The sequence below is a fragment of the Spinacia oleracea genome, chromosome 5 (genome assembly GCF_020520425.1).
Source record: "Spinacia oleracea cultivar Varoflay chromosome 5, BTI_SOV_V1, whole genome shotgun sequence".
Lineage (NCBI taxonomy): Eukaryota > Viridiplantae > Streptophyta > Magnoliopsida > Caryophyllales > Amaranthaceae > Spinacia > Spinacia oleracea.
The window spans coordinates 54,705,510-54,725,558 of NC_079491.1; the positions used below are offsets into that span (position 1 = coordinate 54,705,510).

Below are 20,049 nucleotides of genomic sequence, written 5' to 3' on the forward strand. Positions count from 1 at the left end.
GCACTTTAACTAATTAGTTAACCACTGAAACTAATTAGTTAAATCTGAAATTCAATTAGTTAAGCAACGAAACCAATTAGTTAAACAATAAAGCTGAATAGTTAAGCAATAAGATCAATTAGTTAAGATTTTATGAGTTTTAGTTAATAATAAGTTTTTTCACAAAAAATAACTATTAGACTCAAAAACTTAACTATTTTGTTATTCAATTAGTTATGATTTTATTACTTATAGTTACATTTTACACTAGTTTAGTTAGTACCAAAAAAAGTGGTCTAACCGTTAGACGGTCTTACACAAAAGCTTTGCTTACTTTTACTCGTAATATCTCAATTATATATAAAGGAAAAATTATAAAAAATATATATAGATACGAATCTAACATAACCCCAAATGACTACAATTTTTCTAACGTATGAATCACAAAAAAGGACCAAAGTCGTAGTTTGAATAATGTAAAAACCAAAATGCGTCGATATTTGAGGAACACAGGAAGTGTTTCTTTTTCCACTTGGGGACCCCGGTGGTTGCTAAAATAATTCCGGCAATGTAATATAATTACGACAAGGGTTAAAGAAAACGATTACATTAGGTATCTTTTACATTAGTTGGATCCAAAAAGTATAAAAGACGAGTTCTCAAAAATGCATTTTACTCTTGCTTTTCTATATAAAAGAAATGATGTCTTGACAAACTTTTAGGCCCATATTACAGTCAATCCTACAATCAAAAAAAGGAAAAAGGAAAAAGGAAAAAAGAAAAAAGAAAAAAAAGTTAACATGAGACGGTTTCTGAAATATACACGACTGAAGAGCTTGCTTTCTTCAATGACTGTAAACAATAGAATGATAAAATTAAGAGTATGTATACAGCAATCACATAAGTCCCCTAGTATTTGAACGCTTTATGAAACCCTTTCACATTTGATTTGTTATGCACCTGCGCTCAAGAATTCTCAGAGATGTCGATGTCAATGTCAATCGCGGGTTAGCTAGTACCTGTTGTTGTAAGGTGTTCCATACACAATAAGGGCGGGTATAGTCCGCAATACTGTGTCAATTGGAATTGCAAAATTAACACCAGAAGACATTCCAGTGCCTGCATTTTTCCCAAGTTGAATGGTTGACTCAAATTCAGTAACAAATAAGGGGATCTCAATCCCACAAACAACATCAAACATAAAAAAATTCCAGTGATATGTTAGAGCTACTACGAAGTATAAGCTTAGCACCTTAAAATTCTGCTCGTCTTACATTTAACATTAATCCTTCCATCCTGTAAGATGAGGTTTTGTCCCATTTTTCCCCCCGGGGTTAACAGTCTATCTGTAACTAAAATATGTCTTGTTTATATACAATTCCGATACAACTTTCAACCATCCCGGAATCCCAATGCTATCTCAATAACATTTGACACAACTAGATAAAAAAGGAAATTTTGTAAAAACAATCCAACCTCTGTCCGCTCTTCTAAAAACAGTAGCCCATTTGATTAATTCAGGAATAATCCAAGTTTCGGGGGTATCTTCTCTAAATGGTCCACTTTACCTATGACCTTAATAACATGTCATTAAAAAAAATGTTGAATATGCCACACATAGTTTCCTAATTGGTCTTGTATTATGATTATTATATTATTTTAATTATAAAAAAAAAAAAAAAACCATTTCCTCCCCCTTCACCAACATTTTCTCTCAACCTCGGCTTCCACCACCACCGACCCTCCATCAGAATTTTATATCTCCTCCTCCTTAGCACCTGCTGCTCACCTCATCAAACCCATCTAAACCAACCTCCATACTTCTCTCTTCTCCCCACCACCACCCCATTCTCTCACCTCCGTGCAACAGTCAGCCCCACCTCCCTATTTAGTTGCCCCCGTTCTCCCTATTTCCCAGTTGTCGTTCTCACTCTCTTTATTCACTGATCTTCTTTCTCTCTTCACTTCCTTTTTCTCACTCTAAACCATTCCCACCTTTAATCTTTTGACAAATCAGTGGCTTCCATGGCTAACAAATCGAAGAGGATATAAGAGGAGAGAAAAAACAATGCGCTGGTTGGATTTCGGAGGGAGAAAGCGACGCGATGGTGGAGGAATTTCGGAGGAGGAAGAAAGTGGTGATTGATGGTGGTATTTCAGGGGGGGTGGGAGAGAGGAAACAAGGAACTACCATCGAAGATGGGAGGAGAGAAAATGTCATGTCCGTGGAAGGGGGGAAGAAAAAAGAGATTTTAAAAAAAAAATATTTAAATTTAAATTAAAGTAAAAAGTAAAATAAATGAATTTAGACAAATCAGAGTGAGACATGTGTCACATTAACGTTTTAAACCGGTTACCATCAATGGAAGATAACCCAAATACTTTGGAATATTCCCGAATTAATGAAAGGTTGTACTGTTTTTAGAAGATCGGATAAAGGTTGGTTTATTTTTTACAAAAATTCCATAAAAAATCCTTATCAACTTCGGGACGAAGAGGACTACAAGAGTATTTTTTGTTTGACAAAAGGACTACAAACAAAACAAACAAGCAAACAAAACTAAAACCGATGCCGAAGAAGCCGACGCCTACGAGCCGAAGCCGTCGGGTCATGAGTAAGTTGGATCATAGAACGAAGGACTTTCAACACAGAAAACCAACAGAACTCATAAAGGATAGAACGAAGATCTCTCACCAACCACATAACTGCCACTTGAGAAATACACTTAGACAAGAAAGACGAACAAGAGTAGCAGAGTCTAAGTAGAGAAGAATCCGCAAACAACCCCGCTTAGCAGCCATACGAACCGCATATAAACAGGCCACCTACTCAGCCTGAAGCGCAGAACCAAGCACACAAGCCTGAGCTCCTCCTCCCTAGGTAGCTAAAGACACATGATTCCGGAGAATCCAACCCACCCCAGAGTGATTCCACGCCCCATCCGAAATAATACAATTTCAATGGCCGACCAAGAATCAAACCCAATTGAGGAATGAGGAATGAGGATGAGACATAGCCGAAGAAACCAAAGATAAAGTATGAACTGAGGACTGAGCATGACAACGGTGGTGGAGCTCCCAAACAGCAGAACAACGATCCATCCACCCTTGAGAAATAACCAGAAGCGCACCTGGATCCCAAGGCGCATAGCGGAAACGCATATCATTCCTAACAATCCAAATAGCCCAGAGAGAAGAAACAAAAGTGTCCAGAAGGTGTTTATAGGAGGAAGCCCTAGACAAATTCCTCACAAAACACGCACACCAGTTAGCAAAGGATCCGGACGAAGAGGAAGGCCAAAAAGGAGCCAAAACACTACTACGCCAGAAATTGGCAATCATAACACAGTCCCTAAATAAATGCGAAGGAACTTCCTGCTCCATATGACACAAAGAGCAAAAAGAATCTACATCCATACCACGACGCCGAAGTTTCTCACCCAATAGAAGACCATCATGCAACAACTTCCATAAGAAAATTTTAAACTTAGGAAGAATAGAGAGTCCTCGGAAAAGTTTCCACCACAAGTCGGGAGGGTCGGGAGGATCAGAAAGAGCGGAAGAAGAATTGGGAAACTAAAGATTGAAGTATGAAGAAATAAGAAGTTATATTTATTGGTTGTATAAGGACACATCCATGTGGTTGGGATAGTCAAGCAGTAGAGGAATTAGCAATAAGAAATTTAAAAGAACATCATTTACTGAGAATGTAAAGGGAAATTCTTTTGAAGAACCCATAATATTAATCCTTGACCTTGTGGGCTTCAACCTTGGTGCAAACAAGCTAGATATGGTCACAATACTCACTTGGGTTGAAGAGACTCGAGAAAATCCGGCTAAAATAATTAGTTTTTTGCAGGTTTTGTCCCTGAGTTTTTGGTTCCCACTTGGGAAAGCTTTTCACAGTTAGGACTTAGAATAAGATTAGGACTAAGCATTGACTCTCTAAAATCTTCTTTGGATTTCGGCCCCTGTCACTATAAATAGGGTTGCTCTCTTGTTTTATTCATAATTCAGAAATTAATAAAATAAAGAGTTTTGCTTAATTTTGAGAGTTTTCAACTTTCTAGCTTTAAACTTAATTTCAAGAGTGAGGTACGTTTAAGGAACATCAAGCAGCTATTTATTGGTTAGGAGTTTGATGTTGAAGAAACGGATTCAAGGAGTTGGTTTGTTTATTCAAGGATTCGAATCAGAAGTTCAAGGAGTTGGCTTTTGAAACGAAATATAGGTTACTTTGTGAACTAAATATCAACAACAGATTTCGTTTACACATGAATTGGTAAAATGATGAGAATGCAAAGGGAAATTCTTTTGAAGAGCCTATAATATTAATCCTTGATCATGCGGGCTTCAACCTTGGTGCAAACAAGCTAGATATGGTCACAACACTCACTTGGATCGAAGAGAAAAAAAATCAGAAAATCCAAAATCAGTTTCGAGCGGTATTATCCATGAGTTTTTGGTTCCCACTTGGAATATTTTTTCAGTTAGGACTTAGAATAGGATTAGCGTTAAAAATTAAAGCTCTACGATATTCTTTGGATTTCGGCCCCCAATCACTGTAAACAGGGTTGCGCTCTTGTTGTTTTATTCACAATTCAGAAATCAGTAAAACAAAGAGCTTTGCTTATTTTTGGGAGTTCTCAACTTTCTAGGTTTAAACTAATTTCAGGAGTGAGTTACGTTTAAGGAACATCAGGAAACTAATTCAAGGAGTTGGTGAGGAGTTTGATGTTGAAGAAACGAATTCAAGGACTTGGTTTGTTTGTTCAAGGATTCGAATCAGAAGTTCAAAGAGTTGGCTTTTCAAACGAAATATCGGTTAATTTTGTGAACTAAACCTTGACAGGGGTTCCGTTTACACATCATCATCTCAGCAACTTCCGAGTTAGCACTTCCGAGTTAGCATTATTTATTAACATAAGTGCCTAATTACCTGTAAAAGAAACAGTACATATCCACTGCTTTCTTCTTGTTTCAAGAAAACAAACGAAAGAAAAACTTATGATGAAATTTCCTCACCTTTGCGAGTAAATGTAGCAGTATTCACACCAATAACATGACCATATGAATCAATCAGTGGCCCTCCTGAGTTCCCTGAGAGCAATATGCTAATAAGGATAGAGTAATAGAAAAACATAAAAAAAATGCTGGTTAATCTTGTAAGCAGTGGCTATGTGCCAATTGCAATATGTCAGTATATAATTCTCTATTTAGACACTGACTCGCTGAGAACTATCAACAAACAGGAATCTTAATATGCAAGTCCAGAGTGAAAATTGAGGAATTTTTTTAACCTACTCTCAAATATTACCAGCATTTATGGAAGCATCTGTTTGTATGGCTCCTCGAATGGCCTGTCCATTTGGAGATGGTATCTCTCTGCCCAAACCACTGACTACCTGGATATATAAAAAAAAAAAAAAAAAAAACACGTCACGCATCAATTCATCACTAGGTTGGTAATTGTCATTTCTAGCTTTAACCAACAAATAAACTTGATCGAGCCGGTGGTGTAACACTTCAGTCAGAGAAAATAATTACAAATCATTTCAGAGAAAAGCATCTCTTGTGAATCTAACAGATAAGGGGGCAAGTTCAAGTATTCCAAACTCATAAAGTTTTAAAATGTTGTTCAATCTAAAAATTCAGCTTTAGAAATCCGTAATTTGGTTGTGTATACTAAAAACGTCCTCTGGTTTCCTTCCACAAGATAGCACGGATATGGCCTGAATCATATACTAGTAAGCAAAACAAACTACTCAAGATGATCCAAGTTAATGATAAAATCTACGAGTTGCATAAAAGCTGGTATTGATCCCTCTCTCCAACCATCCACAGAAAAAGCTGTGAGCGTATCGACAGAGTCTCACTAACAGCTATACCCACGTGCCAGCATTCACGAATAACAACCCAACACCATTTTCTTCATTAAAATCACGTCTTTCTGGTGTATGTACTATTATATTCAAGCCTTAATTTATCATGCAAGATGCAAGTTCCTATTACTCAAATCATGTTATCAGAAAAGTGTTTAAGTAAACGACAAATCTACTCAAGAAAGCAGGAATGACAGTAATATGAAAATTTTATGGATATTTTAGGTGATTACCTACCTATCATAATAAGACGTCATAATGCGCTCAAAAAAAATTAAAGCTCTATGATCATCATAATAAATGTAACAATCTAACAACTTGGTCTACATTAAGGAAATTCAGCATATATCCCTAGCAGTAAAAGATATCCAACTGTTGCTAGTAGCAAATGTTGGCTGGAAAGCGGATACCCCAGTTGTTAGAGTGTTTTCGTATCCATAAGGATTCCCAATAGCAAAACAATTCTGTCCCACATGTAGATTGCTTGATGTTCCTAGAAGAGCAGGCGTTAACTCTTTTCCCTGAGAATCAAACTGCACCAGGAACAAAATAAGTTAGAGTTACTCTAAAATACAGAACTGCCTCTACCAATAATCCTAAAATACAAAAACATTTGTATAAAAAATATTATAGTTGGGAAAAGGCCCAGATATTGTCTGTGGAAATTCATATAAATTTTGAAAATGAGTCTGGGCTACCAAATAAAGAGGAGGAGAGTTCGGTTCACTTACAAACGCAAAAGGTTCCACACTATAACTAATTCGTAACAGTAACACAATAAGAGTAGCTCCTCTAGCGTATAATGTGGTATTTTTTCTCCTGTTACTCCAAATATGGGACAACTCACATGTGGGTTAATAATGGGTAGTTTCAACTATATTGTCCTTGTAGAAGAATAATTTATGTCCTCATTGTTGCTCGACTAGCAAGAAAATAGATTGGGATCTAAGTAAAGCAGACGGTAATGATAAACCATATCATACTGAATAAGGGTCCCAAATTATGAAAAAGATGCAAAAGAAAAACCGACCTGCACTTTCCCCAAACCCTTATCAAGTTAACAACCTCTAGTTGTAACTAAAAAAACCTACTACAAATTATGTTTGAACTGCTCCCGATAATAACTTGTATGGTACACACACCTTGCAACCAGAGTAAGCATCAGAACGCTATAGCATAGTGACAATCACAGAGAGCAAAAAAAATAAAACCATCTCTCATCTGCAAGATTCATTAAATAAGTCTACATGCTCCATGTTGCAATGAAGTCCAAGTAAAAGAACACAGAAACAAGGCCTCATATGGTACCTTAAGAACAGCCAGATCATATGATGGGTCAATACCAATGATTTTGGCTTCAGTTGAAATTTTGGTTCCTTGTGCATCAACTACAGTCACCTATAACATGAAATCAGAATTCAGAGAGATCATGCAGAAGTAAGTAGGCATAATAACACCATTGAATCTTCAACAAGTACAAGTTGCAAGACCTTACAACGCTGTAGTCCATATTGATCCGTTGCCAACTTAGCCACTACATGATAATTGGTAACCTATCAAACCAACAAAATAAGTGAAAGAAATCGTAATTTAATATATTACTGCCTAACATAATTATGAAAATGCTAGTGCTTAGGTTTACTAGTCAGCAAACAAAAGTAAAAACATGGAAAATAATGACAAAGACCAAGCAATATAAAGGCAGATCCCTGCTTTTCAAAGATCCTAAACTCAAATAATGCTTAAAGTAGGCATAGCCAGTAAAAAACAGAAACCAATTCTCTTTGAACCTTAATATGCTTGAATAAGGCCAGGAATAGCAGAAAGCTCCATATGAGGGATTGCAGGTGCGAGTAATGTCAAAGACAAATTTTCATGTAGAATCTAAAAGAATGACCTTACCTAAGAGGGATTAAGTAAGATGACGTTACAAGTTACAACTCAGTATTTGAACTCTTCTTTTATAAAGTTACAAAAAAGTGTGAATAAATTTAGTGCGTGAAACTACACAGAGAAAAACCTATTCCAATCCTTGCCCCTTGACACTACAAGAGATGACACGAAAAGTAATCATTTTCAAAGTCTCATGAAATGTATCATACTGTGACCTAATAAGAGCAATAATGGTTGTCAAGTGGTGGTCATGACCAATTTTAATTTTCTTTCTCTAATAAGAAAGAGTGATTGTATTAACAACTAAAGAGGCAGTACAAGCAACGAAGACAAGCTGGCCTCTCAACAAAAGAAGAAAAAGGAAAACAGATTTTATAGATTTTGTATTTTTTTTATTTTATATAAAGAAGCGCGCAAACTCTTTACATAAAGTTGGATGGGATTCTAGAAACAAGTTGTGCTCCCACCCCCTTCTGAATGCAAAAACTCGATCTATGAAAGATAAATGCACCACTCTTAGCATTGTTAGAGTGACTAATAGAGAGAGACCTGATACGTGAAATTGTGTCCAAAGCCTCTTTATCTAATTCCCCGAAGGTTGAGAGAGCAAATGGGATGAACTTATTTACAGATTAACCCAATTCCTTAGAACCTCCCCATCCAAGTAACTCAAAATTCGTAAACGCCCCAGACACCTTAGCCCATAATCACGCCAAATAAATGACTTTGTCACACGAAAAACCAGCAGAAAAAAGAAACCCAAGGAAAGACCCAGGAATTTGGCTCCAACAACACAAGCTGCATCATTTCCATGAAAGTATAGTGCAAAGTACCTTTTTCTCCCCCCTACCAAACCCCTTCAAACAATCTGCAACCAATCCATAATGGGACTACCAAGGACTCCCTCCACATGCAGGGAAAACAACCTCCTCCAATGGTAACTTGCCATATCACACTGCGAGATTACATGTGAACAAGACTCCCTGTTTGCACAATACAGCAAGCAGCGAGGCATATATCCAATAAAGTAACCAAAAACGGCCTTTGCTTTAGGAGCATGTCATTAGGTGCGAAAAGTTATTTAAACAACCGAGTGAAAGTTCATTCAACGAGACATGCAATCCATACTAATTATTGGCAGTGATGAACCAATTCTATTTCCACAAAAACATTCCATGTCAGTTTTCTCCGAGAGATGCATGATATATGGATGTCAGTTAACCAAAAGCAATATGAATGAATTAAAGAGATCAAGCAGATCTGTGGATGTCTGGCAATGTAAATATAATGCTTGAACTTAAAACAAAAGTTCCTACAATGTGACCAAACTTGTCCCAGAGGAAGCCAGAACCTGTCCCCTCAACTTTAGCATTACTTCCATCAGCTAGCAGGGCCTCCTTTGAATTGTTGGAGCTATTCAATAATTCTAACACTTCAATGAATACCACAGATGGTGAGGTTTCCTGCATATTATTTTTTAAAAAGGGCAGGATAAGATTACTAACAATCCAGAAGCAGCACAACTTGATAACAATCTGTCCACTAATATGCATTAACAACGAACAGCCACGTGAAATATAGAGAGAACCATCACCCCTTTCCTGGAGCAAACACTGTAATCACTTGCAGGGGCGTATCTTAGTTAGTGGTGGAGTAGGCCCGGCCCCCCAGCCGGAAAATTTTGTAGTGTATTTTTAGTTACGGCCCCCATAAAATATGTGTTTAATTGTATAATTACATAGTGTATTGCTTAATTTTTTTCTACCGGCCACTGATCACTTGAATATCTAAATTAAATCATCTCTATGATAAGGGTACTTTTCTGGTTTCTTTGTTTACTGTTCTTCTCAAATAACAGATCATAAAATATTGATACTTTACAATCATCACTCTAACAAAAAACATATAACTAACTATAACTCACAATCAACTCCATGACCAAATTGTTAATGTTTTAAGCCTAATTGTTAGTCTCCGTATTATAAGGCCAATGCTATTCTCTTAGCTGAAAATCATGAATATCCTGCAATATCCATCCTAGAGCCCTATCCTGCAAAGTCAAGTGATACCCCTCTCAGTTGGACCGCTTGGACAGATGCTAGTAGTATGCTATTACCAACATACTCCAAGGTAATGGAACCTTATTCAGTTTTACACACATTTACCAGAAACCCCTAGAGAGCTACATCATGCTCAAATCAACAACCTGGCAACCACATTTAAAAACCAATTTGTTAAAAACTCTAAACTTAATTAGTAATTATTAGTATTTAGTAGTCTGCTAGCTTAGCCCCTCAAGTATTAGGAAGGTTATCAAGACTTGCAATCAAATCTCGTCCGAGTGTATCTCTAACTTTTGATACTACCCAATAAATAACTAAACATATACGGAGTAGTTCGTTGAATACTCAATAATATAACTAAACATATCATGCATCAAAAAAATTGAAATTGGGGTTCTAAAAAATTGAAATTGCGGGTAACCACAAAATTCATCAAAACATTACCTGAAAAAGGCGGACAACAGAAGATTCCTCTTGTTCATCATCTAATTCAAGTGCATCAGCAGAAAGCAAAGGCGTTGCTGAACCGGGGTTGAAATTGAGAAGCAAAGTGAGAAAAGGGGTGGATAAAAATATGGTTTTTCTCCTTGTTAATGGAGGATTGCGTGTGAATTCTGAATTAGAGGGCAATTTGCTGCAGTTTATGGTTATGGGAAGGGAATATTGTGGACGATTACGAAGCACACTGCTCAGTGATGCAACCATCATCTCCGGTTTTTAATGGATGGATTAAAACAATAGCGTTTTAGCTTTCGTTGTGTTTCAATTCCTAAATACGAACTTAAAGTATTGGAGTAATCCCTCACTTTTCTTTTTAACATCCCTTGTTTTTTATGAATATTTTTTTTTAGGATAAACCGTTTTTTACCATCTAAAAAAAATCTTGTATTTTCCCTTTGAAAAAATAAAAAATTGATTTTTACCATCTAAAAACGGAAAAATTGAAGAAATCGTTATGTGAGGCAACTCCTGATGTGAGTTGATTCGATTTGACATTAGCTATTGCTATTGTTTTGCATTTCCTATGTTGAATCTGCTATTTGGCTATCTACTTTGCTATTTGTCTAACCTGTTTCAGCTATTGCAAACCCCTGTTTAATTGCACCTGAGTTCTGTAGACCAGTTGCTGCCATTGTGGGTTCTCATATCCTGAAAGAGGAATATTACTTAATCAGTAGAATCTAGTTGATTAATGAAAAAAATGGCGTCATTTGTGAAACATTATCAAATGCTTGTTTCACACACCCACGCATACTCCTTCTCAGATTGAAGATTAAACCAAAAAAAAAAAGTGATCGAGGATCATAAAAAGTTTGATCATCGCATATAATTACTAATGATTAATACTTTTTACCAGATTGTTGACTTACCTTAAGGAAACATAAAAAAGAGTCGAGGATCCGAATTAAAGCTTAATTCAATCCCCACCAAGAAGAACCAAAGAAATCCTCTTTCAAGATAGCAAAGCAGATAGCATATTCAGCATAGCAAATGCAAAGTAGTAACAATAAGATGTCATGTCAGAAGCAACTCATATGAGTAGTTGCCCCACATAATGCGTTAGTTTTTTTTAGGTGGTAAAAAAATAATTTTTCGATTTTTTTATGTGGTAAAAAGTAAATAATTTTTATATTTGGTACTCCTTCCGTTCAAAAAAATTCTTAATTTACACTTATCATGTCACAAATTAATAGATAAGTTGTTGTTTGATTATCAAATTATTTAATTGAAAAAATAAATGTGAAATGAGATAATTTATTGAAAATTAAGTAGATGTGATGGAAGATAGTAAATATTTTTTAATTGAATATGAGAGGACGGCCCTTACTTTTTTATGGTGGAAAGAGAGAGGTATTATAATAATTGTGGGGCCTTTTCTAAAATAGAAATATAAAAAATAACTAGGACGGATGAAATGGAAAGTGTAAAAACTAATCTGGGACGAGGCAGAATTTTCTAACATATTTTATTAGTTCTCTTATGGTCCCATTTAAATAGTTAAAAATATTATTTCACACTGAAAATACTACGGTGATCATCAAAGTGATGACCACCATAGTGAAATTAATTCTAGTCACATAAATTAATTTTTTATCCTTAATTTTTTATCCCAAAAATAATTAAATCATTTTAGAAAATATGAATAATCATTTTAGAAAAATAAGGAAAAGCGTCACCAATAGACCGAGTTGGCGCCAACAGCGTCGCCAGTAGACCGAGCAGCACGCCAACAGCGTCGCCAGTCCAGCGCCAGCACAAGGCCGGCGCGCATGGGTTAGCAAGCGCTAGCCTAGTGCCAGCGATAACAGCGTAGCACTGCATCCCGACAGCTGCCTTGGGCGCCAAGGTTGCTTGCTCAGCAAGCAAATTTTGGCCACAAGTCAAGCTGGCCGATCGTTTCCTAATCCTAAGGGTTTTAGGATTCTTCCAAAACCTTCCTAATCCTAATTGGTTTTGGCTACCTAGGGTTTTCCTATTTTCCTATAAATACATGGTATATGGTCATGAATTAAAACACATCAATACAACATACTTTGCCTATTACATAAAGTGAGATCATGTATTCATAACAACTTAGATAAGATCCTAGTTGGTTGAACCTAAGGAGGATCTGAACGTTGTGGACTTCCTACGGAGGAACGACATTTGTCGTTCTAGCTTCTTTTTTTTCGGTTTGGGAGCAACAAAGGATCGAAGGCACGCATCACAAATCATGTAATCTGAATTATGCTAATTGATTTTGTGCATTTAAAATGAATTCTAGCAAGTGTGGTTTTTCCGCATGATTGGATTGTTCTTAACCTAACAGACGGGTACAAGGATAACATGTACGCATGACCTTGGTGATGGGGCGTGTTTAAATACTCACCAAATCCTAATTATGTATGTCACTTTTTAATATTCTTATCAATATTATAACTAATAAAATAATTTTAATACTTAGTAATAAATATATGTCAATATATTTAAAAGTTACGAAGTAGTTGAAAGGAAATGTGGGTTACTTATTGAATATAGGGATTCAGATTGTTAGTGGAGCAGGTTTTTTGGGAGACCTCTCGTGCATCAGCCTCAAGTGGGCGGGAATAAAGGAAAATGTATTGGTCGTTGGTGATGGGGCGATGATGGATTTTAGATTGGATCCTCCCCCGTCGCTAATATTTCACCTAATTGATTATAGATTTTAAAACAATTTTATTTAGTTTAATAAATAAGACATCAAATGAGAAATAACAAATTTATCCATCATTTACTTTAATTTGGAGAAGTTCGATCTATAAGCTCTATTTTGATGATAATTATCTATCATATTCCATACAAATTTATATTTAAATTATAAACAGTGCATCGCACAGGTACTATACTAGATAACATCTAATGTGAACACATCATCACATGATCAATACACCTTAAAGGCATCAATGAAGCCATATTAGTGGTAATAATGTTTCCATGGAATGAATGTGGTACGTCGGAGATATGAATACCAATGAGGCAGATTATGAAACTGCGTACATGTTATGAATAGGCAAACATTTCAGCCATAAGGTTTATAAAGAGAGATGGAATTATCAATAGCCCGGCGCATCAGCACTTTGGACTTTATTTTAACCAAGAACGGCAAGCAGCAATACATGTGTTTATTACATTATTTTGAGTATAACTTGTAAATAATCGTCATGTATATAGAAGTATACAACTAACAATCCTTATTTGGCACCGACTCCTGATTCCTAATTTTCATAAGAGTCGTGAATGAAAACCAATCTTTCACAGGAAGTAGGTAATAATAGTGTTGGACCAACTTATAACTTGGGGGAAATCCGGGGAGTTTCCCATTCCATCATGACATGATTACGAGTTATCTCCTCGATTGTTCGACATCCACTCAATGCCATGGTGAGCTCAAATTCATCATGAAGCATTTGAAGCACTTTTCGAACTCCAGCTTCTCCATCAACTGCTAATGAAAAAACTACTGGCCTTCCAATCTAAAAACAAATTAAGATAAAGCCACTCAGCCTATATAGTTTTTCAACGTTGCCCTTTTTAATGTAGTTATATTAATAAAGTGTAATTCGTAGTAATTTACATGAAAATTTATTACTAATAAATCAAATTTACCATAAACTTAATTATCAAGCATATAGCTAACAAAGTCACTTACAAATACTCCAGATGCGCCAAGTGCCAATGCTTTGAAAACGTCTGTGCCACGATGAACACCACCATCCAAGAAAACAGGAATTTGGCGCTGCACAGCTTTCACAATCTGCCAATTACGACAATGAGCATTATATTCACCCAAACTGTAAACCATTCATTTATAGTACAAATCTGACTCTTGCCTTATTGGGCATTCTGGAGGATCAGCAGTTTTCTTCTATATTTATAATTAAACCATTCCCTTTTGTTTGGATGTTATTACCAAGTGTATCAAGTTTATGATTGAGTACCTCTTCCAAAGCCATGATAGTTGCAGGAACATAATCAAGTTGTCGAGCTCCATGGTTGGAAACAATGATTCCGGCTGCACCTGCTTCAACTGCCAGTCTCGCTGCCAATGAGAAATTTTACTTATTTATACAAATAGTAAACGCGATATTACAGAAAACATGTTTCCCTTATGAACTTCACTTTTTTGCAACTACACTCTAATTACCGTCCTCAGCAGTAACAACTCCTTTAAGCAAAATCGGCAACTTAGTTATGTTCTGAAGCCACTTTACATCCTGCAAAAGATGTTCACGGGAAAAGCTTCACACGTATTCAAAGAACCAAACTAGAGTGTAAATCATTTACCTTCCAATTCAATGACCGGTCAACTTGTGAAGCAAAATATGAAGCTAATCCAGAGTCTTCAGTCTGCAAGCGCATTCCAGATAAAAAAAATTATGTGTTATTTTAATTACTTATAACACACCAGTACACTGCTTCAATGTCTTAGTTTCACTCACACTCACATAAAGAGCAATATTACCAAGATCCATCCCCTCAAAGTTCTTTAATGTCAAGTGTTGTGGGAGAACAAATCTGCAAGGTATGCAAAGTTAAACTTGCCTTGTAATGTCAGATTTTGCTCGCATGTTTACTTTAGAATTGAGCTTAAATGCCATATAACCTTCTCAGTTTTCTCCTTCCACTGAAAAAAGTAAAGCAAAAAGAATATAGAAATTATGTACTTTACCTGTTCTTAATATCAGCCTCCCTTCTACCTATCCTGGGTGTATCAACTGTCAGAACAATAGCTTTAAAACCAGCCTTCTCAGCTCGTTTAACAAGCTGTGCCACGACACTCCTGTCTCTCAATACCTTAATTATTGGATACATACAATCACTATCAGCCTGACCGCAGTTTAGGAAGAAGACTAAAAATACACACAGATCCAGAAAATTAGAATCTCTTACTATTTGCACTGAAGATATTTTTCACAATAAAACACACAATGCACAAACAATAGACCAAACATAACAGAAGAAATTATAGGAAATTATCAGGGCTATGTCTTAGAATATATAATTAAGTAGCTTTAAACCGCAAAACTGGAATTCTGTAAAAAAATTACTCTTTTTGGCGGAAAAATTATTTAAAAGCTGAATTGTTGTAATTGCTGGAATTCGAGCTGAGTTCTTCTTAATAGCTCACCATAGCTGGATTTCATTCTGAATATTGTAAAAATCCCATCTTCTCTCTGAATTCCAGAGAACATTACTGACATACACCCAGATTGTCATGATGTATGTACATGGAAACGATGTTTACGAATCCTCAGTAAAAACATAACAAGTACAATTTAAGAGTTAAAAAAACCCCTAAAATTCAGAAACCAGGATATTTAGTGGTGAATAAGCAGAGATGATTTGAAAAATACATATCATTCAAACATAAAATCTGTCACGCCAACCCCCAGACAAAATACTTTCAAAAAAAGGAGAAGAAACATGCAAGATAAATTGAATTACAACATTTTTCCACTCATACTCACATAGAGCTGAAAAAATCGAACTCCATGTCCAGTTGAGGCAACTTCCTCAACACTAGATGTGGCCATTGTAGACAATGCCTGGATCAAAAAATCACAAATGAAAACCAAAGAATGAATTTGACACTTAAGGCTAAAAAAAGACAGGGGGTATGAAGGGGAAACAGTCCAAACAACTTAAGAAATGTGAGTCCACACCATAATTGTGCCTGCAGCGGATGCTGCCCTCGCTGTTGCAAGTTCTCCTGAAAGACAAATGATCCTTTCGCTTTAAAAGATGGAGTTTTTTCCAGTCCAGTGTCTCATTATAGAAAAAAGTGTATATTTGTAAAGCTAGACAAAGAAATTAAGTACGCCACTATTCAGGAGCTGAGAAATTGAACGTCATAGTAGAAACAATAATAGCATGGTGAGGATGCCCTTGGCAGGGTGAAGATATACGCATCCAGCCATCCAGGTACACCGTAGAGTCGTAGACCAAATTTATATAATATTTTTAGAAAGAAACTTGGATCAAATGCGGATAGGGTCCTTTCCCCTCTTTGAAAGACTATGGACTATGAGACTTAAGAAGAAGTATTCATGGTCATTAATTCAGGAACAAACTCCTAAATTCAAGTGTTCAAACACATTCAGAATGCTATGAATAAAGCTATCAGCTTCGAAATCACAGATAATTGAGCATGTAGTTTACAACACTTGGTTCAAAACACTGGGCCAGTACTACTTATAAAGTAGAATAAAATACTGAGGTTGATTAGCTTTGGTATATTCAGATCATAAATTCATATTTCACTACAGTCTACAGATGTCTGCAGGCTTGCGTTAATTTTGACCAGTTATCCCGGAAACAAGAGTAGCAAAAGCAACTCAAAATCAAAGTTGGAGGGAACTAATGTAATGACTTGAATTAACCTTGGCACATGAGAATATAACTAAACTACAAACACTAAAAAATATTGACAGACGAAAGTAGGATGGTTGGACATTAAGATACACATCAAAGACTTAGATTTTTACCCTCTGGATGAGCCATTTTGTGCATTGCTGAAGGAGCAATCATGATTGGCATGGAAATCTTGAAGCCCAAGATAGTTGTTGTAATATCAATTTGGCTTACATCAATAAGGACTCGAGGCCGGAACCTAAACTCAATGGGGGTAATCGGAGTACAAGTGAATAGAATGCACAAACGCAGCCAAAGATGCAGATATAGGGCAAAGAGGAATCAGAAAATCAAAGTCAAGCATCACATTCATCTTTTGTTTGGTTGTTTAACGAAAATGCTTTACTAATGTTTCAAATATGTCCTGAAACAGCAGCTACTAAAGGTGTAAAAAATCTGCAACTGGGTAAGAAAAGGTTAAATGAGCAAAAACAAAACTATTAAAGCTTAAAGAACACTAATTGTGGGATGAGCTTGACATAAGCGACATTTTGAGCACATTTCTTTGTCAACTGTCAAGAATTCAAATTTAAAATAGAATTTCCAAGTACGGGAGACCTGTAAGTTAAAGCTACCTGCAAACGGCATAAAAATTATCCTTGAATACTGACACTGATAAAAAGACAAAAGGATATGATGACATTCAAGTATTCAACAGACCATAAAGAATGCAATGCTACATGAAAAGTGAAACACGTACAAAATCCTCGAAAATGCATTTTTGTTCTCTTTAAGGGTCCATTGATCTTCAGCACCTGATGCATAATAATCATATATCATCTTGGGCAGTCTCTCTTTTGCCAACTTTTCATATTCAGAAACATTCGTAATCTCCGTCATGCTATTAATGAGTGGATATCAGTGTAGTCTATTGTGTGGTTTCAGCTGAAAAATTCATTAATGAGAGCAAATAATGTCAGATTAAAAGGTTACATCAGAAGTCATTTCGTACGGCCACTAAATCAGATAGAAGCAACACAAAAGAAGGAAAGCATCAAAGGGAAAAAAGAGGACAAACCTTTGACTACATCCCAGTCCATTATTGTAGAATTAAACTAATATGGTTTTTAGGAGATTGAATTGTTCTAACTTCAAATAAAAATCTTATCTCACAAAACCTTATCAATAAGACTTGTAAGATAAACAGATGAAGGAAAGGAACTTTGTTTTTGAAGGTTAGTGCATTGACAAGATGAATTCTGCCAGTTGGGTGTGAAAAAACATATGTAGAGTGTAGACTGTACAGTGAAGAATGAGTTGCAGCAGGGTTTTAGAGCTCATAATGGGACATTAAGGAAATATTTTATTGAAGAACTTATAGATGGGTCACTTGTAAATGAGATGATCAGCCAGCTTCAACCTTGGGTGTCTAGGGTCTGGAAGTGATTTTCTATTCCAAAAAGAAGATTTATCTGCATTGTTCTAAGGGCTTGACTTCAGAGTTCAGACCAGGGAAAGGTTGAGTAAAATTGGGGTCTGTGGTACTGATGTCCACTTAGTGTGTGCAAGTGAAACTGAAAGCCAATAGCACTCATTTTACGATTGCTACTTTTTATCTGAATGATTGCAAAGAGTTCAACACTGCTTGGTGCCTCTTTCTCTAAAAAGGATATCTTCAGAATCTTCTGTGGGTAAGAAGTTACAAAGGCTCGCAGTTTAGGAGGAAGGTTCTTGAAGCAGCTTATGCAGGAGTTGTGTGTATAGTATACAGCGGGTGGGCAATGACTCTCTTTCAAATATGAATTTATACACAGTTGATAAGAGTTGTAAAGATCATAAAACACACACAAGTGGCCATAATAGTGATTGGTTTAAAGGTTTGTAAGTACTAAGTAGTTTCTTAGTTTCCATGCATAAGATTGTAGGTTTTAAATTCTTCTGCTGAATTTTGCAATACACCATTTTGCTTAAAAGTTACACAATGAGATTAATCAATACAAACAGAGGGATCTTTCCCCAACAACAATGCTTCCTAAACTGCTTGATAATTAAAGGAGGTAAACTAGAAGGGGAAGGAACTTACAACACGTTTGGTAGGTGGTAAAAATTTGGCCTAGTAAGAGGTAAATTTATATACGAAGTACAGGTATAATTTTGTATGTGAAACCATATGCCTCTATGACTATGTCCATGGTAAAGTGATTTCACCTAAAATCATACTTTTTCCTGTTACTTTCCATTACATCTCAGTAATCAATACCATCTCTACAGGTGGTAATAAAAATTACCAAGGAAGACAGATAATTGAGATGGAGGGACATTAACATGAGACTTTTCGTACAAAATTGCACTATGAATAATAAATCCATTACCACAAATCCACAACCACCATTTATACCCATCATCCAAACGGACAGACATTGCCAAGCACATTATCAAACCTTATAGCCAGACAGCCAGTTAGCTACTAGATTAGGCTAAAAGTTGCATAATCAAACATAATGACATCGATCAATGCATGATTTTTGTCATACATCCAATGCTTAGATTAGATATATCTAAATACTTAATATATTCATTACCCTGATTTCTGGACTAGTACAATAACTGAAAGATATGAGTCATTAACCATTACTTAAGAATCCTTTTTCCACCAAAAATTAAAAAAGGATTTCCTTCTTTTTTTCATAGCAGAACAATAAAGGTGAAGCTCAATAGGGAACCTTTTACCATAATCAACAAGTTCAGCTGAAAAATGATCAGACAAAAAACACAAATTTTCCACTGAAATTGATTTATATGTTAAGTTTCTGATAACAAATTTCGATATTAGTATAAAGCATAGTAGCATTGAAATTTGAAAAAAGTTCTACAACTCAAACTAAAGAATTAACCGGGAATTTAGCGATGAATTCAATATTCAGAGAGTTGGAGTGACTAACCTGGGATTTGCATCAAACTTTCTCAGATTTGTGAGTAATTTGAAGCGAGAGAGTGTCGAATAAACAAGTCAACAACATGCCCAATTTCTTTAGAAAAATGTCAACCAACATGTTAAACGTTAAAGTAAAAGGGGTACGAGCATACGACCAATCAGGTGGCATGTGGCAAGTGGCAAGTGGCAAGTGGCAACTCTCTAAATTTATTAATTTTGCCATAAAATACCTTTAATGGATGTAAAGTTAAAAACTGTTAAACGGAACCAAATCGAGCAGCAAGGAGTAACATGACTTTGCGGTTGGTGATATTTTGGACCGTTCCGGTTTCTGGTTGCCGTTTTATTGGAGGATTTGAGTTGTGTGAGTGTGTGACCCTGGCTCGTTTGTGTCCGGCTCAAGTGTACTAACTGGTTTGGATGAGCT

At 36.0% G+C, this 20,049-nt stretch overlaps 2 protein-coding genes across 4 annotated transcripts; both read right to left on the reverse strand.

Annotated features, from left to right (window-relative positions):
• Nucleotides 1-645: 645 nt before the first annotated feature.
• Nucleotides 646-10,600, reverse strand: LOC110789962 (protease Do-like 5, chloroplastic). Of its 2 annotated transcripts, XR_008922186.1 has the most exons (9): nucleotides 10,262-10,595; nucleotides 9,071-9,217; nucleotides 7,352-7,414; nucleotides 7,170-7,259; nucleotides 6,272-6,394; nucleotides 5,297-5,384; nucleotides 5,005-5,079; nucleotides 940-1,098; nucleotides 646-831 (listed from the first exon to the last, which is right to left on the reverse strand). XR_008922186.1 is itself a non-coding variant. In XM_021994690.2 (8 exons), the coding sequence occupies exons 1-8, from the start codon at nucleotides 10,523-10,525 to the stop codon at nucleotides 992-994; spliced, it is 957 nt and encodes a 318-aa protein (XP_021850382.1). In that variant the 5' UTR covers nucleotides 10,526-10,600; the 3' UTR covers nucleotides 646-991. The 2 variants fall into 2 exon arrangements, 1 of the variants encoding a protein (XP_021850382.1); XM_021994690.2 differs by having other exon boundaries at nucleotides 646-1,098; nucleotides 10,262-10,600.
• Nucleotides 10,601-13,386: 2,786 nt separating this feature from the next.
• LOC110789961 (glycolate oxidase 1) lies at nucleotides 13,387-19,786 on the reverse strand. Of its 2 annotated transcripts, none has more exons than XM_056828808.1 (12): nucleotides 19,630-19,786; nucleotides 17,448-17,632; nucleotides 16,822-16,946; nucleotides 16,000-16,046; nucleotides 15,805-15,882; nucleotides 15,006-15,130; nucleotides 14,782-14,851; nucleotides 14,621-14,683; nucleotides 14,481-14,550; nucleotides 14,275-14,375; nucleotides 13,986-14,090; nucleotides 13,387-13,809 (listed from the first exon to the last, which is right to left on the reverse strand). In XM_056828808.1, the coding sequence occupies exons 2-12, from the start codon at nucleotides 17,585-17,587 to the stop codon at nucleotides 13,624-13,626; spliced, it is 1,110 nt and encodes a 369-aa protein (XP_056684786.1). In that variant the 5' UTR covers nucleotides 17,588-17,632; nucleotides 19,630-19,786; the 3' UTR covers nucleotides 13,387-13,623. The 2 variants fall into 2 exon arrangements, with proteins under 2 accessions (XP_056684786.1, XP_021850380.2); XM_021994688.2 differs by having other exon boundaries at nucleotides 14,776-14,851.
• Nucleotides 19,787-20,049: the final 263 nt, after the last annotated feature.